Source organism: Solanum dulcamara, chromosome 2, assembly GCF_947179165.1.
Source record: "Solanum dulcamara chromosome 2, daSolDulc1.2, whole genome shotgun sequence".
Taxonomy (NCBI): Eukaryota; Viridiplantae; Streptophyta; class Magnoliopsida; order Solanales; family Solanaceae; genus Solanum; species Solanum dulcamara.
The window spans coordinates 34,349,896-34,377,188 of NC_077238.1; the positions used below are offsets into that span (position 1 = coordinate 34,349,896).

At 38.7% G+C, this 27,293-nt stretch overlaps 1 protein-coding gene across 3 annotated transcripts; it reads left to right on the forward strand.

The window, feature by feature from the left end:
• Window positions 1-277: 277 nt before the first annotated feature.
• On the forward strand, window positions 278-27,047 carry LOC129880493 (coiled-coil domain-containing protein SCD2). Of its 3 annotated transcripts, none has more exons than XM_055954555.1 (17): window positions 278-847; window positions 1,293-1,462; window positions 1,819-1,894; window positions 2,062-2,103; window positions 2,198-2,260; window positions 2,666-2,715; window positions 2,822-2,849; window positions 11,767-11,841; window positions 11,916-12,026; window positions 12,115-12,175; window positions 15,294-15,410; window positions 15,522-15,640; window positions 16,360-16,429; window positions 18,074-18,115; window positions 24,882-24,922; window positions 25,608-25,734; window positions 26,611-27,047. In XM_055954555.1, the coding sequence occupies exons 1-17, from the start codon at window positions 473-475 to the stop codon at window positions 26,679-26,681; spliced, it is 1,638 nt and encodes a 545-aa protein (XP_055810530.1). In that variant the 5' UTR covers window positions 278-472; the 3' UTR covers window positions 26,682-27,047. The 3 variants fall into 3 exon arrangements, with proteins under 3 accessions (XP_055810530.1, XP_055810531.1, XP_055810532.1); XM_055954556.1 differs by having other exon boundaries at window positions 292-820; XM_055954557.1 differs by lacking the exon at window positions 1,293-1,462 and having other exon boundaries at window positions 431-820.
• The last annotated feature ends 246 nt before the right edge of the window (window positions 27,048-27,293 follow it).

Below are 27,293 nucleotides of genomic sequence, written 5' to 3' on the forward strand. Positions count from 1 at the left end.
TCCGAATTTGGACAATTGGTAATTGGACTTGACTTAAATTTTCTTTACAATGGGCCTATAGTCCTTTAATTTTGGTCATTTAATTTCGATATAAATACCGAACGGTATAATTATAAATATCGAATATCGAAATTGAAATACCGAAATGTTATATTTTAGTACCGAATACTGAATCGAATTATCAAATACCAAAATATTAAAATAGCCAATTCGATTCGGTAATTCGATTTTCGATATTTTATGCCAGTCTTAATTAAAAAAAAGAGGAAAAAGAAAAGAAAAGAAAAAGAAGAGACTCCCAACCATTTTTTTCCGGGGTCCGACTACAAGGTAAATATCTCTTAGGAAGAGAAGCTACTGTAAAGCTCCGAAGATGAACCCCCAAATCTAGCTACTACATTGTCGCATCTTTGCTTTTGTTTTATAAAAGTTGATGATTTTGTACTGAACTCAAGACGGAAAACAAGTATTAATGGATCGAGCGCGAACTGCAAGTCCGAGGCAGTTAAGGAAGTGGAGCAGCGAATCCGGTGCTCCCACTCTTACTGCCGGCTCTTCATCTCCAAGACATGCCCGCTCTTCCTCTATCTCCGGAATGTCCAACATTAAGCGCACTCAGAATGTTGCGGCCAAAGCTGCTGCCCAGCGCCTCGCTCAAGTTATGGCCTCTCAAGCAGCCACTGGCAATGATGACGATGACGATGACCATGATGATCTTGGATTCCGATTTGCTGCTCCTTCACCTCCCTCTTTTTCCAGGTCCAACGTCAGAACTGCTCCCAATAGCACTAGTGATAGCAATGCTATTCAGTGCGCTAAGGTCAATTCCACATCATCTTCGCCTGCTGTAATTTCAACACCTCTATCTATCCAGTTTTCATAGTTTTGTACCGTGTTACTTTTTGTAAGCTTTATTCTTCTGTTGATGGAGAGTTCTGATATATTGACCGCCTCTGGCTTCTACTTAGATAATGAAGTACAATCCAGTATGAATGTGTTCAAATTCAACTGCATTTGTAGGTAATTTCAGTTATATAAGTCTGTTGTCAACCGTAGCGCAAAAAAGATTGAGCCTTCTGTTCAGAAAGTGACTATAGCTCAAGACACTGAATATTTGTTAAATCTCTTTGGATTTAATTCCTGGGTTTGTTGTAAAAGTTGTGATATAAAGTACAGAGGGGATATAGTTAGACAAATTTAATCTAAAAGAGCATAAGCATCAGCACATTATTTTTCTTGGCTCTGATTACCTCTGTATGGTAATTGTTTCCATTTCCTGCTTCTATGAGTAGCTAGCTAGGAATGTTGTTGAGGAATCGCTGTCTCTTCGTTCGACATCAGCAGGAAGACCAACTATCCCATCTCGTCCTCCACCATCAATACCAACTACCCGACAGTCTGTGAAGACTCCTTCACCTATACCACCAATCGATCCTCCAACCAACAAGCTGAGAGAGAAAAGGTACTAATAGTGAAAACCTCTTTTCCAATCTTTCCTTTTTCCTTTTTCAGTCTGACACTCCTACAAACAAGCAGCTAGAGCAAAGGATCTAAAAGATGTGCTTTTGCTTTTCATTTGTAGGTTGTATGTATTACTTGTCATGTATTCCAGAATTGCCAAGTTCTTGTATTTGCTTTTTGATCCAACTAGCTCAATCATCTGTACATCTGTGTAGTTCTGTTAATGTGTAACAATGAAGCAGTCCAAGTGTGTCTTAAGGCAAATGAGCTTACTTCATATATATATATATATGCACATGGTGCTTTAGCATGATTCAGTTCCTTTTCTCTGCATTCATCATCTAATGTGCAATGCAGATTCTCTCCAGATTTAAGACAAGTTAACTTGAAAGATACAGGAGATCATCGTGCCGCTTCTGCGCTTCGTGATGAAGTATGTCCATTGTGATATTAAATTGACATTCTCTATTCTTACATGCATAGTATTCAGTCATTAGACACATAAAGTGTCTGTTGTGTCTCTATATACATGTAATTACTTAGATATTTCACTTGACTTCAGTGCTCTTTCTGCTCTGATCTTTACATTTTTTTTGGCAGCTTGATATGCTACAAGAAGAAAATGAAAATCTTCTTGGAAAGGTGCACGTTTAGCCAGTTCTTTTCCTCTGCTTTACTTGCATTAAGCCATGCATCTCTGAATGTGTTTATACTGAATTTGAGAAATTCTGTGCAGCTTAGAGTTGCCGAAACGAGCTACGAGGAAGCAGAAGCTAGAGTGAAGGAGCTTGAGAAACAGGTTATGCCCTTAGTACTTCCAAACTGTGCTCAAATCCTTCCTCTTTGTTACTCTTAAATACTTCTAACATTCATTTGCTTTTTCCCGTCGTGTATAAGTGACTCAGTGCTTCATTACTGGAATTTACCTGAAAGAGGATGAAGGGAATAAACTTATGTTTTGTCTCTGTCTTTTGATAAAATAAGAGAGGAAAAACTTGATTATAGTCTGTGTGTCATTCTATGATGAACATCTCATTTATCCCAAAAAAAGAAGGCATAAGATGATAACGATAATGGACACCTTATTTTGAAATTTTGCTGGATAAATGTTATTGATTCTCATTTTGTGATTTATGCTCCACGGATGTCTTAAATTTAAACTTCAAGTTCTTTTGACAGTTGAAAGGCATTTCTTATGCATCAGGTTGCAGCACTTGGAGAAGGAGTATCTTTAGAAGCAAAGTTGTTAAGCAGGCAAAAGTCTTCTACATCTTCCTCTTACCACTGAATTTGTATTTATGCAGACTTTTTTTGGTGGATATGCATATATCGTAATATCATGATATCTTATCAATTGCAGGAAGGAAGCCTCTTTGCGCCAAAGGGAGGTCAGTTTGGATATTTGAGTTAATTGTAGATTAATTTGGTCACACTGCTTCTTCCTTTGGCCTTTTGTGTGTGAGAGGATGTTTACTTAAAAAGCTTAAAATATTAGAAGTCCATTCTTCATCCAACTAATAGCAGAATGTAAATGAAAAAGTTTATCTTGGCCCGTGTGGCTAGACATGACTCCACATATTGAGGAAAACACACTCACAAACACACTTAGAGTAGCATGGACCATTCCTTTTATTTCTAGTATGCTACATGATAGTTGGTAGAGTATGTTAATTTCCTTGCTTATTCTCCCTAAACTTTCATATTCAAGTTTGAGTTTATGTTATTAATTATATGTTCAACTATAGTTGTAATTATTACTTAAGTTGCGCGGACTTTCATTTTTGCTGCCGCACCTGTGTCGACACGAGATGGGTGCCGGTGCGGGATACACGTAGGATTCAATCAACCACATCGGATATTTTGACCAAAGTCCATGGACAAATTTGGGGGAATATTGAGATTTTGATTTCTCAAAATAGAAGGGGAGCCTTGGAGTAATTGGTAAAGTTATTGCCATGTGACCAGGAGGTCACGGGTTCAAGCCTTGGAAACAGTCTCTGGCAGAAATGCAAAGTAAGGCTGCGTACAATAGACCCTTGTGGTCGGGCCCTTGCCCGGACCCTGCGCATAGCGAGAGCTTTAGTGCACCAGGCTGCCCTTTTGATTTCTCAAAATAGAAGATAAAATAGATTTAAGACATAGGAAATGGCATAACGTCAATATTGTATTCCTTTTGTCTCCTTTTTAGCTTTTCCTCTTAGTCAATATTCACTGCTTCATGTATCATGCGAAACAGAGAGAAACTAAGAATTCAAGCAGTTGTGTTCTGATTTCTAGTAGACAATATCAACAATCTATAATGAAAGTTGGTGGAAGGCCTCAAATGACTTTATTTTTCTTTTTTGAGGGGAAGAACTAGAGAGCTTGAAAGAAATAGTTGGGGTCTTGTGGAAGACAACCTACAAGATCTTTCAAATTTAGAATATCTTTATAGCTTGAAAGAAATAGTTGGTTTCCCTCTCTCTTCATCCAACGGTAATATTTTCAGCCAGCGACCACCCATTTTTTTTGGCAAACGACCACCGGAGGCCGCCATAGGTAAGTTGACAGCACCTCTCTCTCCTCTTCTCTGTCTCTCTCTATCTCTCTTGCTCCCCCTTTCTCTCCCTCTCCTTTTCCTCCACGACTTAGTTTCTCTCTCTTCCTCTCCTCTCCTCCTTCTACTACTTTCCACAACCACTGTAGGGTCCGTACCACCATATTAGGGTTTGGGAGGTTTCGCTCCTCCCCCTAGCCTTCCTTTTTCGTTTCCCTTTTTTTGGGTTTTCTTTTGGTCCCGCATTGCAGGAGGAGGCCGAGCAGCAGTCGCGGCGAACAGTAATTTCGGTGAATAGTACTTCGACACGTTTTCCGGCAGAGAACAACATTTTTCAGCAGCAAACAGAGAACTTCTCGGTGGTGAACAGGTTTTATTTACTTGGAGTTGGTGCCTCCACTAGCCCATTTCCTGACTTTTAGCCTTATAAATTTTATTTGTCAGCCTTATTAAATATCTATTTTGCTGTTTATAGACTATTGCTAACTTGTGCTTTAGTAGCGATCCTTCGTTTGTCTTAGGTTAACCTTTCACTAGCGTACATTTGCCTTACTGGCTTTGGTGAGGGATGGTAAACTAGGGTCATGTTCTCGATTGGGATCGGGGGCTAGGGTTGGGGGGGCTAAGGGGGGTGAGGGAGCTTCTAGGTTGAGAGTAGGGTCTTGGAATATTGGGACTTTATCAGGTAAGTCCATAGAATTAGTTAAGATTCTTAAGAAGAGGAGGATTGGTATAGCTTGCGTCCAGGAGACTAAATGGGTAGGACCTAAAGCTAAGGAGGTGGATGGGTACAAGCTTTGGTTCTCGAGCAAGTCGAGGTATAGGAATGGGGTAGGGATCTTAATAGATAGTGAGCTTAGAGATCAGGTTGTAGAGGTTAGGAGGATCAATGACAGGATAATGACGATTAAGTTAGTCATTGGAAGATTCACCCTGAACATTATTAGTACCTACGTGCCACAAGTGGGCTTGGACGAGGAGGTAAAAAGGAGCTTTTGGGAGGACTTGGACGAAGTGGTGGTAAGTATATCGTCTACTGAGAAGCTATTCATAGGTGGAGATTTCAATGGGCACATTGGGTCTGTTTCGAGGGGCTATGATGAGGTGCATGAAGGATTTGGCTTCGGGGACAGGAACGGTGGAGGAGTCTCACTCCTGGATTTCGCAAAAGCTTTTGGATTGGTAATAGCCAACTCGAGTTTCCCGAAGAAGGAGGAGCACTTGGTAACCTTTCGTAGCTCGATGACTGCGACGCAAATAGACTATTTGCTTCTTAGAAAAGATGATAAAGGCCTCTGTAAGGACTGCAAGGTCATTCCGAGTGAGAATTTTACGACCCAACATAAGCTATTAGTGATGGATTTGGAGATAAGAAGGAAGAAGAAGTAGAGGGGTGTGGACGATCGATCGAGGATTAGGTGGGGGAGTTTGACTCTGCCTAATGCCCTAGAGATAAGAGAGAAGTTGATGGCTATGGGAGCATGGGATGGTAGTGGGGATGCGAGCAGTATGTGGGATAGGACGGCCAGTTGCATTAGGGCTAGAGAGGTATTGGGGGTTTCACGAGGCCGCCGTGGTGGGCACCGAGGGGATTAGTGGTGGAATGAAGAAGTTGAAGAGAAGATAGAAGCAAAGAAGAAGGCATATGTGAAGTTGATAGATAGCAAGGATGATGAAGAGAAGCGGACGAACAGGGAAAAGTATAAGGTGGCGAAAAATGAGGCGAAGTTGGAAGTCTCAACGGCTAAAACGACAGCTTTTGAACGCCTTTATGCAGAACTAGAGGACAGAGGTGGGGATAAGAAGCTATTTAAGCTCGCTAAGGCGAGAGAGAGGAAGGCACGCGATTTGGATCAAGTGAAGTGCATCAAGGACGTAGATGGCCAAGTGTTGGTACAGGAAACCCGCATCAGACAGAGATGGAAGTCATACTTTCATGAACTCTTGAATGAAGGATGGGACAGAGACATTGTGTTGGGAGACTTGGAGCACTCGGATAGTCGTCACGATTCTGGATATTGTAGGAGTATAAAGGTTGAGGAGGTTAAGGAAGCTGTTCGTAGGATGTGCAGGGGAAGAGCGACCGGATCTGACGAGATCCCTGGGGAATTTTGGAAGAATGCAGGTAGGGTAGGATTGGAGTGGCTGACTGAGTTGTTTAATGTCATTCTCAAGACATCGAAGATGCCGGAAGAATGGAGGTGGAGTACAATGATTCCCGTATACAAGAACAAGGGAGACATTCAAAGTTGCAACAACTACAGAGGTATCAAGCTGCTAAGTCACACTATGAAATTGTGGAAAAGGGTGGTGGAAATGAGGGTAAGGAGCGATGTGTCTATTTCAGAGAACCAGTTTGGATTCATGCTGGGGCGCTCGACTATAGAAGCGATTCATATTGTAAGGAGATTGGTGGAGCAGTATAGGGAGCGAAGAGGGACTTGCACATGGTATTCATTGACTTAGAAAAGGCCTACGATAAAGTGCTAAGAGAGGTCTTATGGAGATGCTTGGAGGCTAAAGGTGTGCCTGTGGTGTACATTAGAGTGATAAAGGACATGTATGATGGAGCTAAGACCAGGGTAAGGACTGTAGGAGGAGATTCGGAGCACTTTCCTATTAAGATGGGGTTGCATCAGGGATAACTCTTAGTCCGTTTCTATTCACCTTGGTGATGGATGAATTGATGCGGCGAATACAAGGTGAGGTGCCTTGGTGTATGTTGTTCGCGGATGACATAGTCCTCATCGACGAGACTCGCAAGGGAGTTAACGATAAGCTAGAGGGCTGGAGACAGATGTTGGAGTCTAAATGATTTAAATTGAGTAGGACCAAGACAGAATACTTGGAATGCAGGTTCAGTGGCCTACCGAGTGAGGCTGACGAGGAAGTGAGGCTTGGTACCCAGGCCATCCAAAAGAAAGGAAGTTTCAAGTATCTTGGGTCTATTATACAGGGAGACGGGGATATCGACGACGATATTTCACATCGTATTGGTGCAGGGTGGATGAAATGGAGGCTAACCTTCGGAGTGTTGTGTGATAAGAAAGTTCCACTAAAACTTAAAAGGCAAGTTCTACAAAGTGGTGGTTAGACCGACTTTATTGTACGGGGCGGAGTGTTGGCCAATCAAGAAATCTCACATTCAGAAGATGAAAGTCGTGGAAATGCGAATGCTGCGGTGGATGTGTGGGCATACTAGGAGGGATAAAATTAGGAATGAAGATATCAGAGACAAGGTGGGAGTGGCATCGGTGGAGGACAAGATGCGGAAAGCGAGACTGAGGTGGTTTGGACATGTGAAGAGGAGAAACACTGATGCTCCAGTGCGGAGGTGTGAGAGGCTGGCTATGGACGATTTTAGGAGAGGCAAAGGGAGGCCGAAGAAGTATTGGGGAGAGGTAATTAGACAGGATATGACACAGTTTCGGCTCACCGAGGACATGACCTTAGATAGGAGGTTGTGGAGGACTCAAATTAGGATAATAGGCTAGGTGACTTATCCTTGCACCATAGTAGTTGTAGTTCTGCAAATTTGATTTATGCATTTTATTGCTGTTTATAGGTGTGGGACCGTTGTACTTTGATTATCTTATTTATTTATAGTAGCTAATGCCTCTTTCTTTCCGTACTAGTCTACCATGACTTTCTCGCTTTCGTTAATCCTTGTTCTCATTTTGTTTTCGATATGCTTGACCCTATCTGACCTTTTATCTTGTTTTCCTCTCTTGAGCCGAGGGTCTTTCGGAAACAGCCGCCCTACCTTTCAAGGTGGAGGTTAGGTCTGCATACACTCTACCCTCCCCAGACCCCACATGGTGGGATTACACTGGGTTTGTTGTTGGATTTTTCAGCCAAATTCCAGCACCCATATCCATACTTGGATCCATACCCTAAACAACAACAACAACAACATATCCAGTGAAATCCCACAAGTGGGATATGGGGAGGATGGAGTGTACGCAAATCTTATCACTACCTCGTGGAGGTAGATTGCTTTTGAAAGGCCCTCAACTCAACTGCGCAACAAATTCAAGTACAAAAAAGGAGAAAACATAATCTAACAAACGAGAAAAGAACAAGAACAACAAAATAATGTGATAATTGAAACACAGTAAATAACATATGCTGGTAGATATAAAAAGCAGGAACTATAATAATACGGTTGGTACAACGACAAACACCTACAAGCCTAAATACTTGAAAGCAAGATAACACTCCACTACTTACTAATCCTCTATCCTAATATACATCATCCATACCCTCCTATATAAGGTCATGCCTTCGATAACCTAAGTCGTGCCATATCCTGTCTAATCACCTCTCTCTGATACTTCTTTGGCCTACTTCTACCTCTCCTCGTACTTACTATAACAACTTCTCTCACCTTCTCACCTGGGCACCTGCGTATCTCTTCTTCACATGTCCAACTCATCTCAATCTCGCTTCTTTCGTTCACAACGAAGGTCACTCCCACCTTATCCCAAATATTTTTATTCCTAATCTTATCATTCTGTATGCCCACATGTTCACCTCAACATCTTCATTTTCGCAACATGTATTTTTTGAACATGGGAGTTTTTGATTGGCCAACACTCTACCTTATACAAGAAAGTTGGTCTAACCACCACTAATAAAACTTACTTTTATGTTTTGGCGTTACTTTTTTTTATCACACAAGACTTCGGATGCAAGCCTCCACTTCATCCACGCCGCATTAATATAATGTGTGATATCATCATCGATGTCCCCACTTTTTTGGATTATAAACCCAAGATACTTGAAACTATCTCTCTTGGGATAGCCTATGTGTCAAGCCTCACTTCCACGACTGCCTCATGTTGCGAAACTGAATTCACACTCCAAATACTTTGTTTTGGTCCTGCCCTGAACCCTTTAGACACTAGAGTTTGTCTCCACACCTCCAACTTGGCACTAGCTTCGTTGCGTGTCTTATCAATCAATACTATTTCATCCGCAAATAACATACAACAAGACACCTCATCTAAATGGACCATATCAATTCATCCATCACCAAGGCAAATAGGAACGGGCTAAGAATTGATCTCTGGTGCAACCTCATCTCTACAGGGAAGTGCTCTGAGTCTCCTCACACCATTTTAACTCGCGTTTTAGCTCTATCATACATGTGCTTTATTGCCCTAATGTAAGCCACCAATTCACTTCTAGCCTCTTGGCATCTCCAAAGGACTTCCCTTGGGACTTTGTCGTAGGACTTTTCAAGGTCAATGAACATAATATGTAAGTCGCTTTTCCTTTCTCGGTATTTCTCCACCAGTCTCCTCACAAGATGGATGGCTTCCGTAGTCGATCTCCCCGACATGAATTCAAATTGGTTCTCGAAAATGGATTCACCCCTCCTCACCCTCAACTCCACTACTCTCTCCGAAACTTTCATAGTGTGGCTTAATAACTTGATATCCCTGTAATTGTTACAATTGTGGACATCACCCTTTTTCCATTACAACTGAACATTGTATTCCACCTCCATTCTTCGGGCATTTTAGCCATCTTAAAAATGACATTAAACAAATCAGTTAACCGCTCCATACTTGCCCTGTGTGTGCTCTTTCAAAACTCCACCGAGATCTCATCTGGTCTTGTCGTTCTTCCCCTGCTCATCCTACTAATAGCGCACTTAACTTCGTCAACCTTGATACACCTACAATACCCAAAATCCCAGTCTCTCAGAGTGCTCCAAATCACCTAGTAGAGTGTCTTTATCCCTTTCTTCGTTCAAAAGGCTTATGGAAGTAAGCTTGTCATCTTTGCTTAATGAGGATCTCTTCTGCCAACACATTGCCTTCCTTATCCTTGATGCGCTTCAATTGATCCAGGTCTCCGGCCTTCCGCTCTCTCGCCTGTACAATTTCTTCTCTTCACCTTTGTCCCTTAGCTCAATTTACAGTCGTTCAAAGGCAGCCGTTTTTGTTGTTGTAACCGCTAACATAGCCTCCGTCTTTGCCGCCTTATAAATTTCCTTATTTGTCTACTTCACTTCCTCATCCTTGCATTCCACCTACTTTGCACAAGTTGCCTTCTTTGCTTCCACTGTGCACTGAAACTTTCCATTCCACCTCTAATCTCCTTGGTAACCACCAATGTTGCTCCTCGAGACCCCTAGCACCTCTCTAGCTGCTCTCCTAATGCAGCTAGCTGTCTTATCCTGCATGCTTTCCACATCCCCAATACTCTTCCAAGGCCCCTACGCCATCAACTTCTCCCCCATATTCCGAGAGAGGGCAGGGTTCAAGCCACCCCATTTAATCCTTGTTCGGTCATATGAATTCTTCTAACTTCTCCCTTACTTAATCTCCAAGTCCATCACCAAAAGCTTATGTTGGGTAGAAAAATTCTCACTCGGGATAACCTTGCAGTCCTTACAATGGCCTCTATCTCCTTTCCTCAAGAGTAAGTAAGCTATGTGAGTTTTAGGAACTGTGCTACGGAAGGTAATCAAGTGGTCTCCCTTCTTCGAGAAGCACGAGTTAGCTATCACCAACTCAAAAACTAACTTTAGCAAAATCCAGGAGCAAAGTTCCACCTCGGTTTCTATTTCCAAAACCAAAGCCTCCATGCACATCATCAAATCCACTAGAAGTTACCCCAACGTGGCCATTGAAATCTTCACCAATGAATATCTCTTCAGTGAGTGGTATACCCCTCACCACCTCATCCAAGTCCTCCCAAAAGTGCTTCTTGACCTGCTTGTCCAAACCCACTTGTGGCGCATAAAAGCACTAATAATGTTCAAAGTCAGTCCTCCGACGACTAGCTTAATCGTCATCATCTTTTCATTGATCCTCCTAACCTCCACCACTTGCTCCCTAAGGTCTCCGTCGACTAAAATGCCTACTCCATTACTATCCCTTGAGCCTCCTAAGTACCACAACTTAAAACCGTCCACATCCCAAGCCTTGGTACCTACCCATTTGGTCTCCTGGACACACGCTATAGTAATATCCTCTTTTTTAGAATCTTGGCTAGCTCTATGGACTTTCCCATCAAAGACCCTATATTCCAAGACCCTACCCCCAGCCTAGGGGAACCCTTGACCCACTTACCACTCCTACCCCTCAGCCTCGGCCTCGACCTAAGACATGGCCCTAGTCAATCATCGTTCACCAAAGCCATCAAAGAAGGTGTAAACTACAAAGGCAAATACTAAAGCAAACATATAATCTGAAAGGAAAGATAGCAGGCAATAAGTCTGAACTATACTATAAATCAGAAAGCAAGCAAACAATCAATGAATTGAACTACACTGCAGATCAGAAACGGCGATCAAGGACCCACACTGTACTGTAAATCAAAAGAACAGAAAAAGAGAACCACAACACAAAGTATACTACAGGAAAAGAAGAATTAAGATCACAGTAGTTACTGAAATGACAGTGCTGAAAAAGGAATTTAAATCAGAGGTAATACCTCCTAATCCGTACCCTGAATCTTAAAATTTTAGATTTTAACGAATCTGACCCTCGGATTCGCATCCATGTCGGATACCTGCACCCGAGTCTGAGCAACTTAGATTATTAATGGACTAATTATTTCGAGTAGTTCTTTGTTTATAATACATATGTTACCTGCTCAAAAGATATATGTTGATCTGTCTAAGTCTTCTTCAAAATACCATGCCACATGTTACAACAGCATTGCCTCTCTTTCTGTAACTGGCTTCAAGTGTGCTTCAGTTTCAAATAATGTTTTACACCTCAAAAGCAACTGTGGAAGATTAATTGGTGCAGGCTGCACTGAAAGATGCTAAACAAGCAAAGAATGGGATAGATGTGGAACTTGCAAGCCTCCATTCTAGTGTTCAGGTAAACATCACCACCATGTGCTACAGCAATGGCTGGTTTATTCTATCTAATTTTTTTTACTACATTTGACATAGAAAGCAAAAGATGAAGCAGCTGCTGCTGTAGATCAACTTCAGGGGACTGAATCTGAGGTTAAAGCTCTACGCTCTATGACACAAAGGATGATTTTAACCCAGAATGAGATGGTATCTAGCTGCACCTTCTGATACTGCTTTCATCATTTGCAAAAATTTTTCGTCACAAAAATTAATTTCCTGGCATATTATATTGTAGGAAGATGTTGTTCTTAAACGATGCTGGCTTGCACGTTATTGGGGTTTAGCAACTCAGTTTGGTAAGTAATGAATCAGAGTTGTCTTTTTCCTAGTCACACACATGATCTCTATTCTTTCGAAATTAGAAAATCTTTTTTCTTGACTTCTATTCTTTTCTTTTTCCTTTAATTTCATCATTAATTTTTGTTTTCCTGGGTATGCTGCTCACACTGACCTTTTATCATTAGCTATAGATTTGAAATGGTTTTATGAAGTCATCCAGGATAAGGACAGTAGGAGGGAACTCAGAGCACTTCCCAGTTGTGATGGGGTTGCATCAAGGATCAGCTCTCAGTCTGTTTTTATTTGCCTTGGTGATGGATGGATTGATGCGACAAATTCAAGGTGAGGTACCATGGTGTATGCTTTTCGCGGACGACATAGTCCTGATCGATGAGACTCATAGTGGAGTTAACACTAAGCTGGAGGATTGGAGACATACCTTGGAGTCTAAAGGGTTTAAGCTGAGTAGGACCAAGACAGAGTACTTAGAGTGTAAGTTTAGTGAGACACCTCAGGAGGTTGGCGCGGAAGTTAGGCTTGGAGACCAAGCCATCCAAAAGAAAAGTAGTTTCAAGTACCTTGGGTCTATCATGCAAGGCAGCGGGGAGATTGACGAGGATGTCACACACCGTATTGGGGCAGGGTGGATGAAATGGAGGCTCGCTTCCGGTGTGCTATGTGACAAGAGGGTGCCACCACAACTTAAGGGCAAGTTCTACAAAGTGGTGGTTAGACCGGCGATGTTATATGGGGCGGAGTGTTGGCCAGTTAAGGTCTCCCACGTTCAAAAGATGAAAGTTGTCGAGATGAAAATGTTGAGATGGATGTGTGGGCATACCAGGAGCAACAGAATTACGAACGAGGCTATCGAGACAAGGTAGGAGTGGCCTCGGTGGAAGACATGATGCGGGAAATGCGATTGAGATGGTTTGGGCATGTGAAGAGGAGAGACCCAGATGCCCCAATGCGGAGGTGTGAGAGGTTGGCCGTGGATGGTTTTAGAAGAGGTAGGGTAGGCCGAAGAAATATAGGAGAGAGGTGATTAGACAGGACATGGCGCAGCTGCAGCTGACCGAGGACATAACCTTAGATAGGAGGGTGTGGAGGACCCACATTAGGGTAGAAGGCTAGTACATAGTCACGGTAGTCTATCGTATTAGTAGACGCTTTAGCACACTATAATTTCTTGTTCTCTGATGTCTGCTATTATCTATTACTTTTCGTACTTCTCGTACTTTGATTACTCTATTTTATTTGTAGCGCCCCCGTTATTTGCCTTATCATATCGCTTTGAACTTATTAACCTCTTAACTTCTTAGCCATATCTAATGTCTTTTTATGCTTTATTGAGCTGAGGGTCTCCCGGAAACAGCCGTCCTACCTTGGTAGGAGTAAGGTCTGCGTACAATTTACCCTCCTCAGACCCCACGTTGTGGGATTTCACTAGGTTGTTGTTGTTGTTGTTATGAAGTCATCCAAGTTATGTCAATTTAACTATCGTATTTGATTTTCCGATTGTTTTATCGTATGAAGTACCTGAAATCCTTCCATCACGCGCAGCCATAAGAAAAAAAGGAAAAAGACAAAAGGGCACATAAGAAAGCGAATCAAGAAAGAAGAATGAAACGTTGCAATTGCACATTTGAAAAATTGCTAGATTGAAAGGAAGCGCCTTTGCTCCTCTAGTGTTACATAGAGGGAAGTTATAGTAGTGGCAGTAACTTCACCTAGAAAACTTACAACAACAACAACATATCAGTGAAATCCTACTTAACTTACAACAACAACATACCAGTGAAATCCCACAAGTGGGGTCTGGGGAGGGTAGTGTGTATGCAAACCTTACCCCTTCAAGGTAGATATGTTGTTTCTGATAGACCCTTGGCTCAAGCAAACTATGATTACTTGCAAATTAACAATGATTACATTGTTTAACTATATAGAAGGAGATTGACTTTTCATAATAGATTGCATCAATTAAATGCACCCAAGGGTGTGACTTACTGGTCAATGAAGTGTATTGGAAATCATGAGTTCTAGTTCAAATCCCACGGAATCAAAGGCAAAAACACTAGGTGATTTCTTCTCAAATGTCCGACCCATAGTGGATAGAGTTACCTGGTATCTGTGCTAGTGGGAGGTAGTTGGTAACCCGACCTTGTGGAGTTAGTCGAGGTGCGCGCAAGTTGGTCTGGATGCCACAATTATCAACAACAACAACACACCCAGTGAAATCCCACAAGTGGGGTCTGGAGAGGTTAGAATATACGCAAATCTTACCACTACCTCGTGGAGGTAGATAAATTATTTTTAAAAGATCCTCGGCTCAAGTGCAGCAAATCTAGATGCAAAGAAGAAGGAGACAATTTAGAAAATATAGCAAGTGACAAGGAAACGGTGCAAAGTCTACCAGAAGAGAGCAACAACAACAAAATAATGCAATAATAGAAACACAATAAACACTATGCTAGGATAAGTTATTGAAAACAATGATAAATATCAAAAACAAGAACTACAGTAATTCAACTAGTACAATGGCAAACACCTACCACCCTAAGCAAGACAACACTACACTACCTACTAACCTTCTACCCTAATATGTATCCTCCACAACCTCCTATCTAAGGTCATATCCTCGGTAACCTGAAGTTACGTCATATCTTGTCTTATCAAAACACACAATTTTAATACTCCCTTTTCCCAATTTTTATGACACTCTTTCCTTTTTAGTCGGTCTCTAAGAGAATGACACCTTTCTATATTTAGTAACAATTTAATGTTAAACTTCTCATTTTACTCTTCGTGAGATGACTTAAAGCCACACAAATATCTATTACTAATTTGAGACCACAAGATTTAAAAGTCTTCTTGTCATTCTTAAACTCTGTGCCTAGTCAAATACAATTACATAAATTGGGGGAGAGAACACTTTCTTTCGCTATTTCCTGTGCATGAATGTTGTCTACTGTTCTGTAGTTGTCTAATTGCATTCTTATCCACCCAATGCTTTACTTTTTGTTAAGTTTTGACCCCATCTGTCCCTACACTCTTGTTTCATTGCTTTATATATGTAAGAAATGTTACCGGTTTGGACTCTTGAGTCTAAAGTTAATATTGCTCTGCTTTTCCTTTCAGGCATTTGTGCAGATATTGCTGCTTCAAAACACGAGTACTGGTCATCCTTCGCACCACTTCCTTTTGAATTGGTTATCTCTGCTGGCCAAAAGGCAAAGGAAGAATGTTTGGAAAAAGGCAAGCATGATTTATTTATGGGTTTTCTATTTGATTTTGTGGATTACCTAGATATGGGTTTATCACATGGTAAATATTTTGAATGGGTATAATCGATGTTCTCTTTTGTAGGTGATGACAATCCAGAGAGGGGAAAGCTTGTTCAGGATTTGAATGATCTCACTGGAGAAGGAAATATAGAAAGCATGCTTTCTGTTGAAATGGGCTTGAATGAACTTGTTTCTTTGAAGGTTACTTTAATAACTAGAGTCATTATGTTGTTCTTGTTCCTGTATTTTTCTTTAGTTCCTTGAACTAGGTACACCATGCATTGCTTCCCCTGTTTCTAAACTTTAGCTAAGTTCTTCTCATGTTGTTTATTACGAAGGTTATTAATTCTGTTATCACTAACATCATAAATCAATTTTTTTTGGTTCAAATTATAGATTCCAATGCTCATTCATTTCTTCACCAAGTCAATTATCAATTTAAGCTTTAGAATTTCCACATTGCAGTTTAAAAAGAATATGATCAGGTTAGATTGATATTATGAATTTGTTATGCCTTAAGTTGATCTTAGGCAAAATTTTGGTAAAAAAAAGAAAGGACCTACTGAATATGTATCATAATGTTTATTACAGAAAGTGAAAATAATTGGTTTTGTACTAATTAATGAAATGATGATACTTATGGTGTTCAGTCGAGGGATAGGTCACAGGCCAATATCAGGCCAGTCTCCGGATTTGAAATACCAAGTTCATATTGAAAGGATGAATTCTACTACTTTAATCCATTCTTTTCCTTTTTTCCTCTAGAATAATTTGGGATGTAATAATCTCTTGCATGTAAAGTTGCCCGTTTCAAAAAAATAAATAAAATCTCTTGCATGTCCACCAGGGTATCCTTTTATTCTCCTTTTAGTTGGAAGAATAGGGCACTGCTTTACCATTTAATGATATCCCTGATCCAGGTTGAGGATGCCATAGTGCTTGCACTGGCTCAACAACGGCGTCCAAACTCTGCTCGAACATCAGTTTCAGGTTTGTCTCTTGTTTGTTGTTTAAACATTGCTAGTTTACTACTGATATGTTCATATGTTTGTTTTATGATCTTTAAAGCCTCAAACCTTACTTGCAAATAAATGTATATGTTACATGATCTGATTGGCTGTCATTGTTTGCACGGTTATATATATCTGCCAATGAAATGATACTCAGTAGAGACTCTAAGCTAAGGTCAAGGATTGTGGTTTGATGATTGAAGGTGTTCTACCTCATAAGCTAAGGGTGTAGCTTAATGGTCAATGAAGTGGGTGTAAAACCTTGGAGGCCAGTGTTCGAATCCCAAATTCCCAATAGAGACAAAAATACACTAGGTGATTTCTTCTCATCTGTCTAAGTCTTGGTGGGAAGAGTTACTTTATACCAATGCTGGCAGGAGATAGCAGGTGCCGGATAGTTGAGTTGCACGCAAGTTGGTCTGAACACCACCGTTTTGAAAAAAACAGATGTTCTGCCTCATAAATCTAAATATAAAATTCAAGGCTGCTTACACCTTACCCTAATATAGATACCTACCTGTACTGTTATGATCTTCCAAAATATAGATGTCTATATTGTAGGAAGCAAATGTTACAACATGTATGTAATACAGAAACTTACATACAGTTTCGCATGCAATTTTTTCCCTTTTTGGATGGTAACAAATAAAATGGTGATTGGAGGCCTCCATGTTCTCGTGGTAACATTGAGCAATAAATTGACGTCTCCTCTTAATAACCATCATTTTGAAAGGCGAAGTTGGGAATCTCTAAGACTCACCTCATGACTCGCCCTACGTGAGGCAGACCCTAAATTCCTTGGAACGATCACAAGGACAAAAGTCTCATGTGGTTAATACCTCAATAGATTAAGGGTTGCATCTTTCACGTTTTGTCTTGTTAGCACTATACACCCCACTGTTTTTGTAATGTACACATGTTATTGCACATTGATAATTGAATTAACTTCTAGAATATTTTCTTTTGATTGTGTATACAATTTTAATCAGAAACAGCCTCTCACCTCTGAGGTAGAGGTAAGTAAGGCTTGCATAAACTCTACCCTCCCTAGACTCCACTTTGTGGGGCTACACTGGGTAGGCTGTTGTTGATCTTTTATACATTTTTAATGTTCTTTTTTTTAAAAAAAGATCTATTTCTTATCTTTATTTTTAAAACTATATAGTTAAAACTCATCACATACTCTGTGCCTCAAAGGTAACACCACCTGGTCTTCTGTCCTTTTGAGACACTGTTAATAACCATGTGAAATGTACTGTTCTCATGCATCTATTGACTTTACATAGATTGACTAATAAGGTTTTTCTCTGCTGGAGTGCTGGTCATTCGGAGAAGACCATTGTCATAGAAGTCAAGTGGAGGAGTAAACATATGAGTTTAATCTTTGATTACCTCATTTATAAATCCATAACATATCTAAGTTTGCCTTCTGAATAAGTATCTGACTATCTTAAATGTTGTGGCATATGCAAACCTGTCAGCTGATCCTAAATGCAGTTGAAGATCTCTGTTTTTTTTTCCTAATTAGTTGCGTGCATCTGTTCTACAACTCGAACTCATCTTTTTCGTTTAACAATAGGAGTGTGATCCTTCTAGATTTATTGTGTTTTATTGTCTGTTGCAGACATCAAATTACCAAGTGATCCGAAGTATATGGAGGCATTTGGTAAGTCGATCTGATCTGTCATTCTAGTGAGGATTCAACTTTTTTGCATTCAGGTTGTTAGATTTCCTTTATCACCACCAAACATTGTCCCACTCAGACTCCTATTTAACTAGCTGGAAATAAACAAGCAGCTTATTGTGTTAAACTTCCTCAGTTGTCTATCGAAAACAACCTCTCTACCTCCTCGAGGTAGTGGTAAGGTCTGCATACACTCTACTCTCTCCAGACCCCACTTAGTGGGATTTCACTGGGTATGTTGTTGTTCCTCAGTTTTCTTGCCTATATTTATCCCTTCTATTTTTTACATTTTGCTTGTTGGCTTAAACATGGAAAACAATGAGGTGCCCATCTAAACTGGTCTATTGATTTACATATTGGTTATTGGCCGTGTCATTTGTTTGCACTTAATGAATGTCTTAATCTTAATCATTCAAATCTCACCCATCAAGTCCGTTTGTTTTTTAGCTCTGAATCTTAATCATTAAGTGTTTTTTTAATGTTTCAACCACTTAATGGGTCTAATGGATCTGAATGGATTAACATATCCATAAAGTCTTAGTGTCATCAAAGTGTTTATTTAAAGATTTCTACAAATGGTATCTCACCTATTCACTGCTACCGCCATTATCCACCATTAGCAACTATCGCCATTGGCTCTATTATCAACTATGTACCACGCACCACCCACCTGTAGCCACAACCACCATCACTGACTATCATTGATTGAATCCTAAGTAGGAAACTCTAAAGAAAACGACAAGGGAAAGAAATAATTAAAACATAGAAGCAACGCACAATTGATGACGACTTTATGGGCAACATTGGATTGGTTACTAACACCTCCTAATTGAACTCAATCAAAGAACTAAACTATAAATGAGTCCACAAACTGTCATGACCCGACCTAGGGCCTAGTCGTAACACTGCGATCGAAACCCCGAAGGGCTCCAACCAAGCCTCTTGTACATATCATAAGCATACATAAGGTGAAATGTAAAAGCGGAAACATCATAAGAGAGTCTAAATCATGAATAGAAATCTGAGAATGTCTTATGACAACATAGACTCAAACATATGTCCAACGAGATGCCTCTAAACATGAGTATGGGCGAGGGCTAAGACATGTCCTTAGCTCACCCTCAATACACAACATAAGCAAAAGTCTTTTGACAAGAAAACAGTAAGTAACTTGAAACTAGTCCCCGGTCAATGAGGACTCACCACAACACCTTCGAATAGAAACGCCTACTAGTTACATGGACGATTAGGATCTTCAACCTCAACCCCTACATTATGAGACAATGTAGGCAAAAAGTATGCATTAGTACGTTGGAATGTACTAAGTATAAGGGCGTGGCATGCAACATAAATCATGGAATGCAAAGGTCAAGTAAAACACATGATAAGATGGAATACATAAAGTCATGGGAAAATCATATTGACTAAAGCATTTAAAAACATAAATTCAAGTCATAACATACTTAAGAAATCATACATATGTGGGATAGGAACCATAATCGACAATAAGACCATGCGAGCTATAACATGGAATCCGATGATCCCCACATTGAGAAGGGGGAGGCTACTTTGCCAAGGTAGACTCCTAATCATGAACATGTGCTATTTGTGGATCCACTAGCTAGGCCAAAAAGGCAATCCTACGGTGGCACGTAGTTATGAGACAAGAAACTTTATATAAGGACCCCTTGCTTCGAACCCCCACCTCAAGTCCACATTCGGTGCTAAGTCACATCCCACGGAATACATACATAACATAAGATCATAATTTCATATATCATAGTCATGATCATAGGCTTAAAATCATAGAGTAGCTCATTTTCATAACATACTTGTAATGTGAGAATTGTCCTTTCATCATTACAATCATTTTTGCATAATTCATATCGTTAGGCCTTAGGTCGCCTTACTTCATAACTTGCATGAAGAATCATAATTTGAATCATACTTGTAGTTCATGATCATAATGGAAATACATAGTCATAATTTATACTTTGAAAATTCATGACCATAGCTTGAACTTGAAATTAGGGTATGACATGAGTGCATGTTCAATTGACTTGGAAATCATAAAATTAACTTGAAAACATGCATGATCATAAACTTTATATCAGCCCATACATAATTCATATAGATAATATCATTTAGAAGTATAATTGAAAATACTCATATTTTACATCATGAACCCTAGAAATCAAAATATGAGAATTCATAGAAAAACTCTTCAATTTAATTCAATAACCATTTATTTATATCAAAATAGTCTCATGATCATGCTTTAAATCAAAACTCATGCAATTGGAATAGAGATCACACAACCCATAAAATACCATACTTTAATTTGATAGAAAACCTTGAGAAATTGATTGGGCTTCATGGATGAAAGGATCCATGAATCAATACTACATACCTTGAGTGAGAACACCAATTAATTTGGAAGAACTTGAGAATTTTGATGGAGAAATTGAGTGAATTTGCTTGAAGTCTTCAATGGAAACCCTTGAGAACCTTTTTGTAGCTAATATTTGATAGATGAATTGTAGAAGAATGAATAGAATTAGAGGTTTAGGTTAATTTATAGAGTTGAATTAGGTCCTAAAACCGTCTAGGTTCATTAACTAATAATTTGGGAAAAGTCTAAAACGCCCTTAAATTTTTTTAATTTCGGCCAGGAAACCTTCCCAGGTCCGCGACGCGGACCTGTCGCGGCCAACTCGGCCATAAGCTGTCCCCAGGTCCGCGACGCGGTCCTGTCACAGACCACACTGTTTTGTGGTTTCTTCGAAAATCTTTCTTCCGTTCTACAGGTCCTAAAAATCCACCGAGACCATTTTCCCGCAGGTTTTGACCCCCTAAGGATAATGCGTTACATGAGCGGCCTATTTTCAAGGCATTCTTAAGGCACTTATGAGCATTTGTTTTTTGAGGGATGTTACACAAACGAAAAAGCTCAATTTGAACCCACAAATGAGTAATCTCAAGTGAAAATCAAGGCAAGAAGTTAAAGATAACTAAGGAATTAATACTCCACTAGCTAGCTAGACTAGGGCTAAAAGGTTAAAGCTAGAAAGAGTAATCTCTCATCAATATTCAAGGTACCCTAGTCTAGATTAGGAAGCCCCTATATATAGTTTAGGCTTGATTACATTTTAGGCCTGTGAGTGACCTTGCAAGTCAATGCAAAATAAGCCCAAAATGTCACACTTCTTCAAAGTTTGCGCCCCCTGTTGCGACCGCAACAAGCAGTTTTCTGCCACATCCTTGCTCTGTAGAATTGACAGAACTGAGGAGTGATCTGTTTTGGGTTGCAATGCCAGATGCGACCGCATAACCCTTTACCTTGCATTTCCACCAATTGTTTTTGGATTAGGGCGAGTGAAATTATGATAGTCAACGAGCCCCCCTCCCCTTCTTGATTTTGCTCACCTGGATTAAACATTGTACCTCCTCCCCTTCTTGATTATAATCACCTGGATTAGACACTGTACCTGCAAAACTCAACAAACAATGTTAATAGCAAAATTTCTCACGTCTCTCGTATTTCCATTCCATCCTTCCCTAACTTGAGTGCGCTTCAAAAGTTGATAGAAGATTGATTACCTTTCCCCAATCAATTCGCAAGGTTACTAATTCTTTGTGAAAGAATAGATTCTTGTTAATCGAACAGCGAGCAACTGAATCAAAACTAACGGAAGGATCCAAGAAATGACCAATGAGTTAAAACGAGAAAAGCTAGAAGGACTTGGCACGAAATGAGAATTCAGACACAAGAACTAATCAACAACCAAGTAAGGCCAATTACTAGTGTAAATTAGCTATAATGATCAAGGAAGGGGGTTGAAATTGAAATAAAAGAAACTATGAACGTTAAACCTGAGATTCGTCGGAGTAGATGAAGTTTGCCATGAGGCAAGGGCTGATGTGGTCTGGCTGGTGCCACAAGGGGTCGTTGCGAGCACAACTCTCTTCCCAAAACTCCACACTTTTGGCAAGCTTTTTGCCTTGAGTTTTTGCGGTCCTTGATGCTGCAGCAAACTTAGTTTGCGACCTTGCAAACTTGATGCAAGCTGTCAGCTTTCTTTTGTGATTTTGGACTCGGATTTTTGTGCACTTTCTGACTTTTGTACTTTATTACCTTCTAGAATTTGCCTTTTTGGGAACGTTCCTTTTTTACTAAGCACAACTATGAACTTCAAAAACTTGACCTTTCCAATTTCAACTCCGACCTCCACCAATTTTGAGATTTGAACTCCTTTTGATAGGGTGAAAAACCCTAATACAATTGAACCTTCAATTTAATCCAAATCTTCAATCCTACTTGCTTGTTCTTCAAGGTCTCCAACCCAACAATGGTGAAAACTTCAATTCTACTCCAAACAAGATGAAATCTTAGATCTAGACTCAATTAACACTAGGGAATTCAGATCTAATGTTAGAAATACAATTCAAACACAAATCAAGCTATTTTTTTCATTTTCGAAAGCTGAACTTTTTTTGTTTTTGAATTTTCTAATTAACAAGCTAAGGATTAAGAATTGTAGAAACAACTCTTTAGCCTAAACTCTGATACCAAATGATAGGATCCTAAGTAGGAAACTCTAAAGAAAATGAATAGGGAAAGAAATAATCAAAACATAGAAGCAATACAATTAATAATGACTTTATGGAAACATAGGATCCATTACCAATACCTCCCAATTGAACTCAATCAAAGCACCAATACTATAAATAATTCCACAAACGAAGAAAGCTCAATTTGAATCCACAAATGAGTAATCTCAAGTGAAAATCAAGGCAAGAAGTTATAGATCAACTAAGCAATTAACACTACACTAGCTAGCTAGACTAGGACTAAAAGGTTAAGCTAAAAGAGTAACCTCTCATCAATATTCAAGCTACGCTAGTCTAGCCTAGGAAGCCCCTACTTATAGTGGGGTTTATAGTTTAAGCTTGATTACATTTTAGGCCCAAAAGTGACGTTGCAAGACAATGCAAAATAAACCCAAAATGTTCCACTTCTTCAAAGTTTACGCCCCCCGTTGCGACATCAACAAGGAGTTTGCTGCTGCATCCTTGCTTCACATACTTGACAAAATTGAGGAGTGATCTGTTTTGGGTTGCGACGCTAGATGCGGTCGCATGGCCTAGTTGTGGCATCGCATAACCCTTGGTCGTCCTCTTCTTCCTCCCCCTTGATCTTCCACATGTTGTAGACCTTCCTTTGTTGTTCTCAAGGGTCTCCAAGGATTCCTTCAGGAACATAGCTTGTAGGACGGGTAGCTCCTTGGCTTGGCTCCTACTGAATGGCTTTGCATGAATTATGCGTTTCGATATCGTACCAATCACTGCCATCAATTGTTACGACTATCCATCATTTACAATTACCACAAAAAAATCACCAAATTGCCACCACGTTATATATTGTCAACAACATTATTCACCATCACCATAAAGGCATAAACTATCACTATCATCTACCATAACTATCAACCATCACCACCAACTACCACCATCAACATCTATTGCCAACTATAATCACCACTAATTACCACCTACACCACACCATTAGTCAACACCATCCCCGTCGACATCCATAGCCATCACCACCACCAATCACCATATAATTTTTTAAAGATAATTTGTTGATATATAGTATTAGATTGACTTAGTATTTCATTGAAATTTATATTTACTAAATTTTTAAATAAAGGACAACTTTTATACATTCAAGGTGCTTAAAAAACAAACCACACACACATATATATATATATATTTATTTTTTTTAAAAAAATTTTGTTCTGTTGTTGATAGTATTAGATTAACTTAGTATTGTATTGAAATCTATATTTATTAATGAACTAGTTTCAAATATATATAATGAAGTAATTAGTTTATAATAAATATAACCATGTTTTATTTACAGAAAAATAGCCAAAAGTCTAGGAAGTATACACTAACTATACAATATAGCTTGCCAAAAGTCATAGAAGGTATACAAGCTATACACTATAGCTTACCTATATATGAGCTATATACTGACTATATATTATGATACAATTAAAAAGCTGAATATATCTCAAATATACATGAAGTATACACTAACTATATATGGAGTATACAGTGACTATTTACTCTCGATCAACTCAAATCACCTTTAAACAGTTTCAAAATTTAGATATGAAATCCTCTCGATATTTTGAGTTTTTGATATATAATTCGCTCTAAACAATTCACGTTTTCAGTATGTCGAATTTACGAAAATTGGAAAGGACCAAGAACGTATTTGGCCAATTTCGTTAATTTTTGAAAACTAGGCCAATTTTTTGATAAAGCAAAGGACCGAATGGACACTTTGCATAATTTGCCCTTTATTAGTTTTTAAATAAAGGCAAATTTAATACTTTTAGGTGTTAAAAAAACAAACCGTATTAATTAATTAATATTCAAATCTTAATAGAACATCTTAATATTTAGATGTGTATTCGAATTCATACATCTGAATCTTGATGTACATCTTAATATTCAAATATGTATTTAGATTCAGACGTTTTAATCTTAATGAAAACAAATGACACCTTAGACACGGCAAAATAAGGGTGTGCCTATCTTGAGCTTGTTTGGGCAAATCGTTGATCTTGTCTAATTTAAATGTCTGTCTTGTCTAATTAAATGTTTTCCAATGCCTCGAACTTGTAATGTCTTCTTGGATTCCTTTTAGAGAATTATTTTAATTTTTCAATTTTTTCAGAACTCAGCCCCGAGGAGTCTGAGGACGTTCTTTTCAAGGAGGTATTGAATCCATCCAACAGTTACATTTACCTTTCTGATTCCTGCTATACCACGTATCTAGTGACCTGTTATCCTTTACTATTTTTTTAAGGGATAATTTCAAATATATACAATAAAATAATTAGTTTACAACAAATATAGTCATATTTTATTTATATAAAAAATAGCCAAAATCAGAAATATACAGTGATTATATACTGACTATACAATATAGATTACATATACATGAGTTATACATTGAATATACATTATGATACACTCAAAAACTAAATATAGCTTGACTATACATGAAATATATGCTGATTATACATGACTATACAACGAATGACCAGGTTTTTGATAATTACTTTGGCGAATAGCCACTGGGTGTAATTTGCCTTTTTTTCAATGAGTACTTCCTTTTTTATATTTTTCAGAAATCTGCTTCTCCCCAAACTGTGTTAAATTTAAAAACAGTTTAATTCTATTCTTGATTAAAGTTATCAATTTCCAAACATAAAGTACAAGATTACAATTTCCTTCTCTTATATAAAAATCCGTATCTTATCACCCTATGTTATCTTCCGAAAATCCAGCTTAACTGTGTTCTTATCAGGACAGCATGTTGATGAATGACCTCTTTCAATTAGCGCAAATTTGTCTCCTCCTTTTCTCTACATCAAGTTTACCTTCAAAATTTTACCAGGCATGGCTAACTTACTTTTGGAGGAGAGCCAAAGCCCATGGTATACAGGAAGAAAAAGCCAATAGAAGGCTTCAATTTTGGAGTAGTCGCAGTGGGCACTCACCAACTTCTCATGATGCTGTTGATGGTACACATTCCATACCTTTTAAGTCTATTACCCAGCTTTCTTTTTTAATAAACCATGTTTAGAAATACTTAATTGGTTTAGTCACCATGTGTTCTGCATTGTACACAAAAATAATTTGTTCGTGTTTTGAAAACTTAAGTTGGTAAATAAAAGCAATTTGGTGTATAATAGTCTTGTAGCAAAGTCAAGACAAAACAAGATTTCACTGATAAGTTGGTGCCTATATCCCTTCCAAAAATAAGTTTGTCTGTGTGATGCATGCATATGCACACCACACATAATATTGTTTGCAACATAAGTAGCGGTAAATACACTGTATTGGAGTTTGAAAATATCAAATCTTATTTTTGTAATACAATATTTTGCATAAACTTCGTGATATTTATCATTATCAACATAAAATAAGCTATTTAATGCACAATAATATCTTGAATATAATACATGTAAACACTATTCAAGATTAGTTTTTGGATTGTCTTACTATATACTCTTACTTTTACTTGTCATTTATTCCTAAAATAGATTTTCATTTTTACTTGTCACTTGTGACATCAAGAATAGACAATTATATGTTTTTCATGTTTTACCGTTAGCATTAAATGCTATTCTCCAAATCATTTTCCAAGATCTAATATTAAACAATAATTAATAGGAATAATGTGGTAAAATACCTATATCAATAATTATTTTCTTAATGGGTGTGCCAAGTCAAACAGTGACAGGCAAAAATGAACAAAGGGGAGTGTGTGTATATACATACTTTTTTTGGGGCACAATTGTCTTACTATAGTGCTATTATTAGTTACTATCCCTTGTGCTTCTAGAATCTTAGAAACTGAATTCATTTCCTAACATTCCTTGCGGTTGATATTTTAGTTGAGCAAGGTCTGATGGAGCTGAGGAAATTGGCCATTGAACAAAAACTATGGGAATCATCTCGGAGATAATTTGGGCATTGGTTGAGATTCTTCCGTTACTGGAGAGAAGTCTTCCCTGCAGTCTAATATTACTGCTTGCAATCTATTTTACTCGCTGCATTCAAGCGTCTCACTCTCCCTTTTTCTACTCACTGTAGTATTCTTCTCAAGATTCATGTAATACAAGGTTCCGATCTTATTCTGCTTAGGTCCAACAGGAAGGGAGGGTTCCCAGTTAAGGTTACACGGATTTTTATTTAGTACAAATATGAGTATCTTAAAGATGACCATACGTAAATAGTTAAGCAAACTGTATTTAGAAGCATAGCCAAATTCTCCCTTCTAAATACAGTTTATTGTATTAACCTTTTAGTAGTAATTACTGGTTCCAATTAATTACCCAGCAGGTTAAATCTGTAGGCATAGACGAGATGCTTTAGGTTCTCTTAGAATGCTTCCATTGGTGTGTGAGTAAGAGCTGGATAGGTTTATTTTAATTACTTTTAAAGTTAAAATATCTTTTAAGCTCTTTTATGGTGTTTGGGTAAACGAAGAAAGTGCTTTTGAGCACTTATTTTAAAGCAAAACAGCTTAAAAAAAGCTGAAAGTGAAAAACTGAGATTTCCAACTTAAAGAAAATTG

Excerpts from the sequence above, each read along its gene's own strand:
- LOC129880493 (XM_055954555.1), top strand. The coding sequence starts at position 473 with ATGGATCGAGCGCGAACTGCAAGTCCGAGGCAGTTAAGGAAGTGGAGC. Across the intron at positions 11,842-11,915 it reads GCCTCCATTCTAGTGTTCAG|AAAGCAAAAGATGAAGCAGC; the intron begins GTAAACATCACC and ends CATTTGACATAG. Across the intron at positions 25,735-26,610 it reads TTCTCATGATGCTGTTGATG|TTGAGCAAGGTCTGATGGAG; the intron begins GTACACATTCCA and ends TTGATATTTTAG.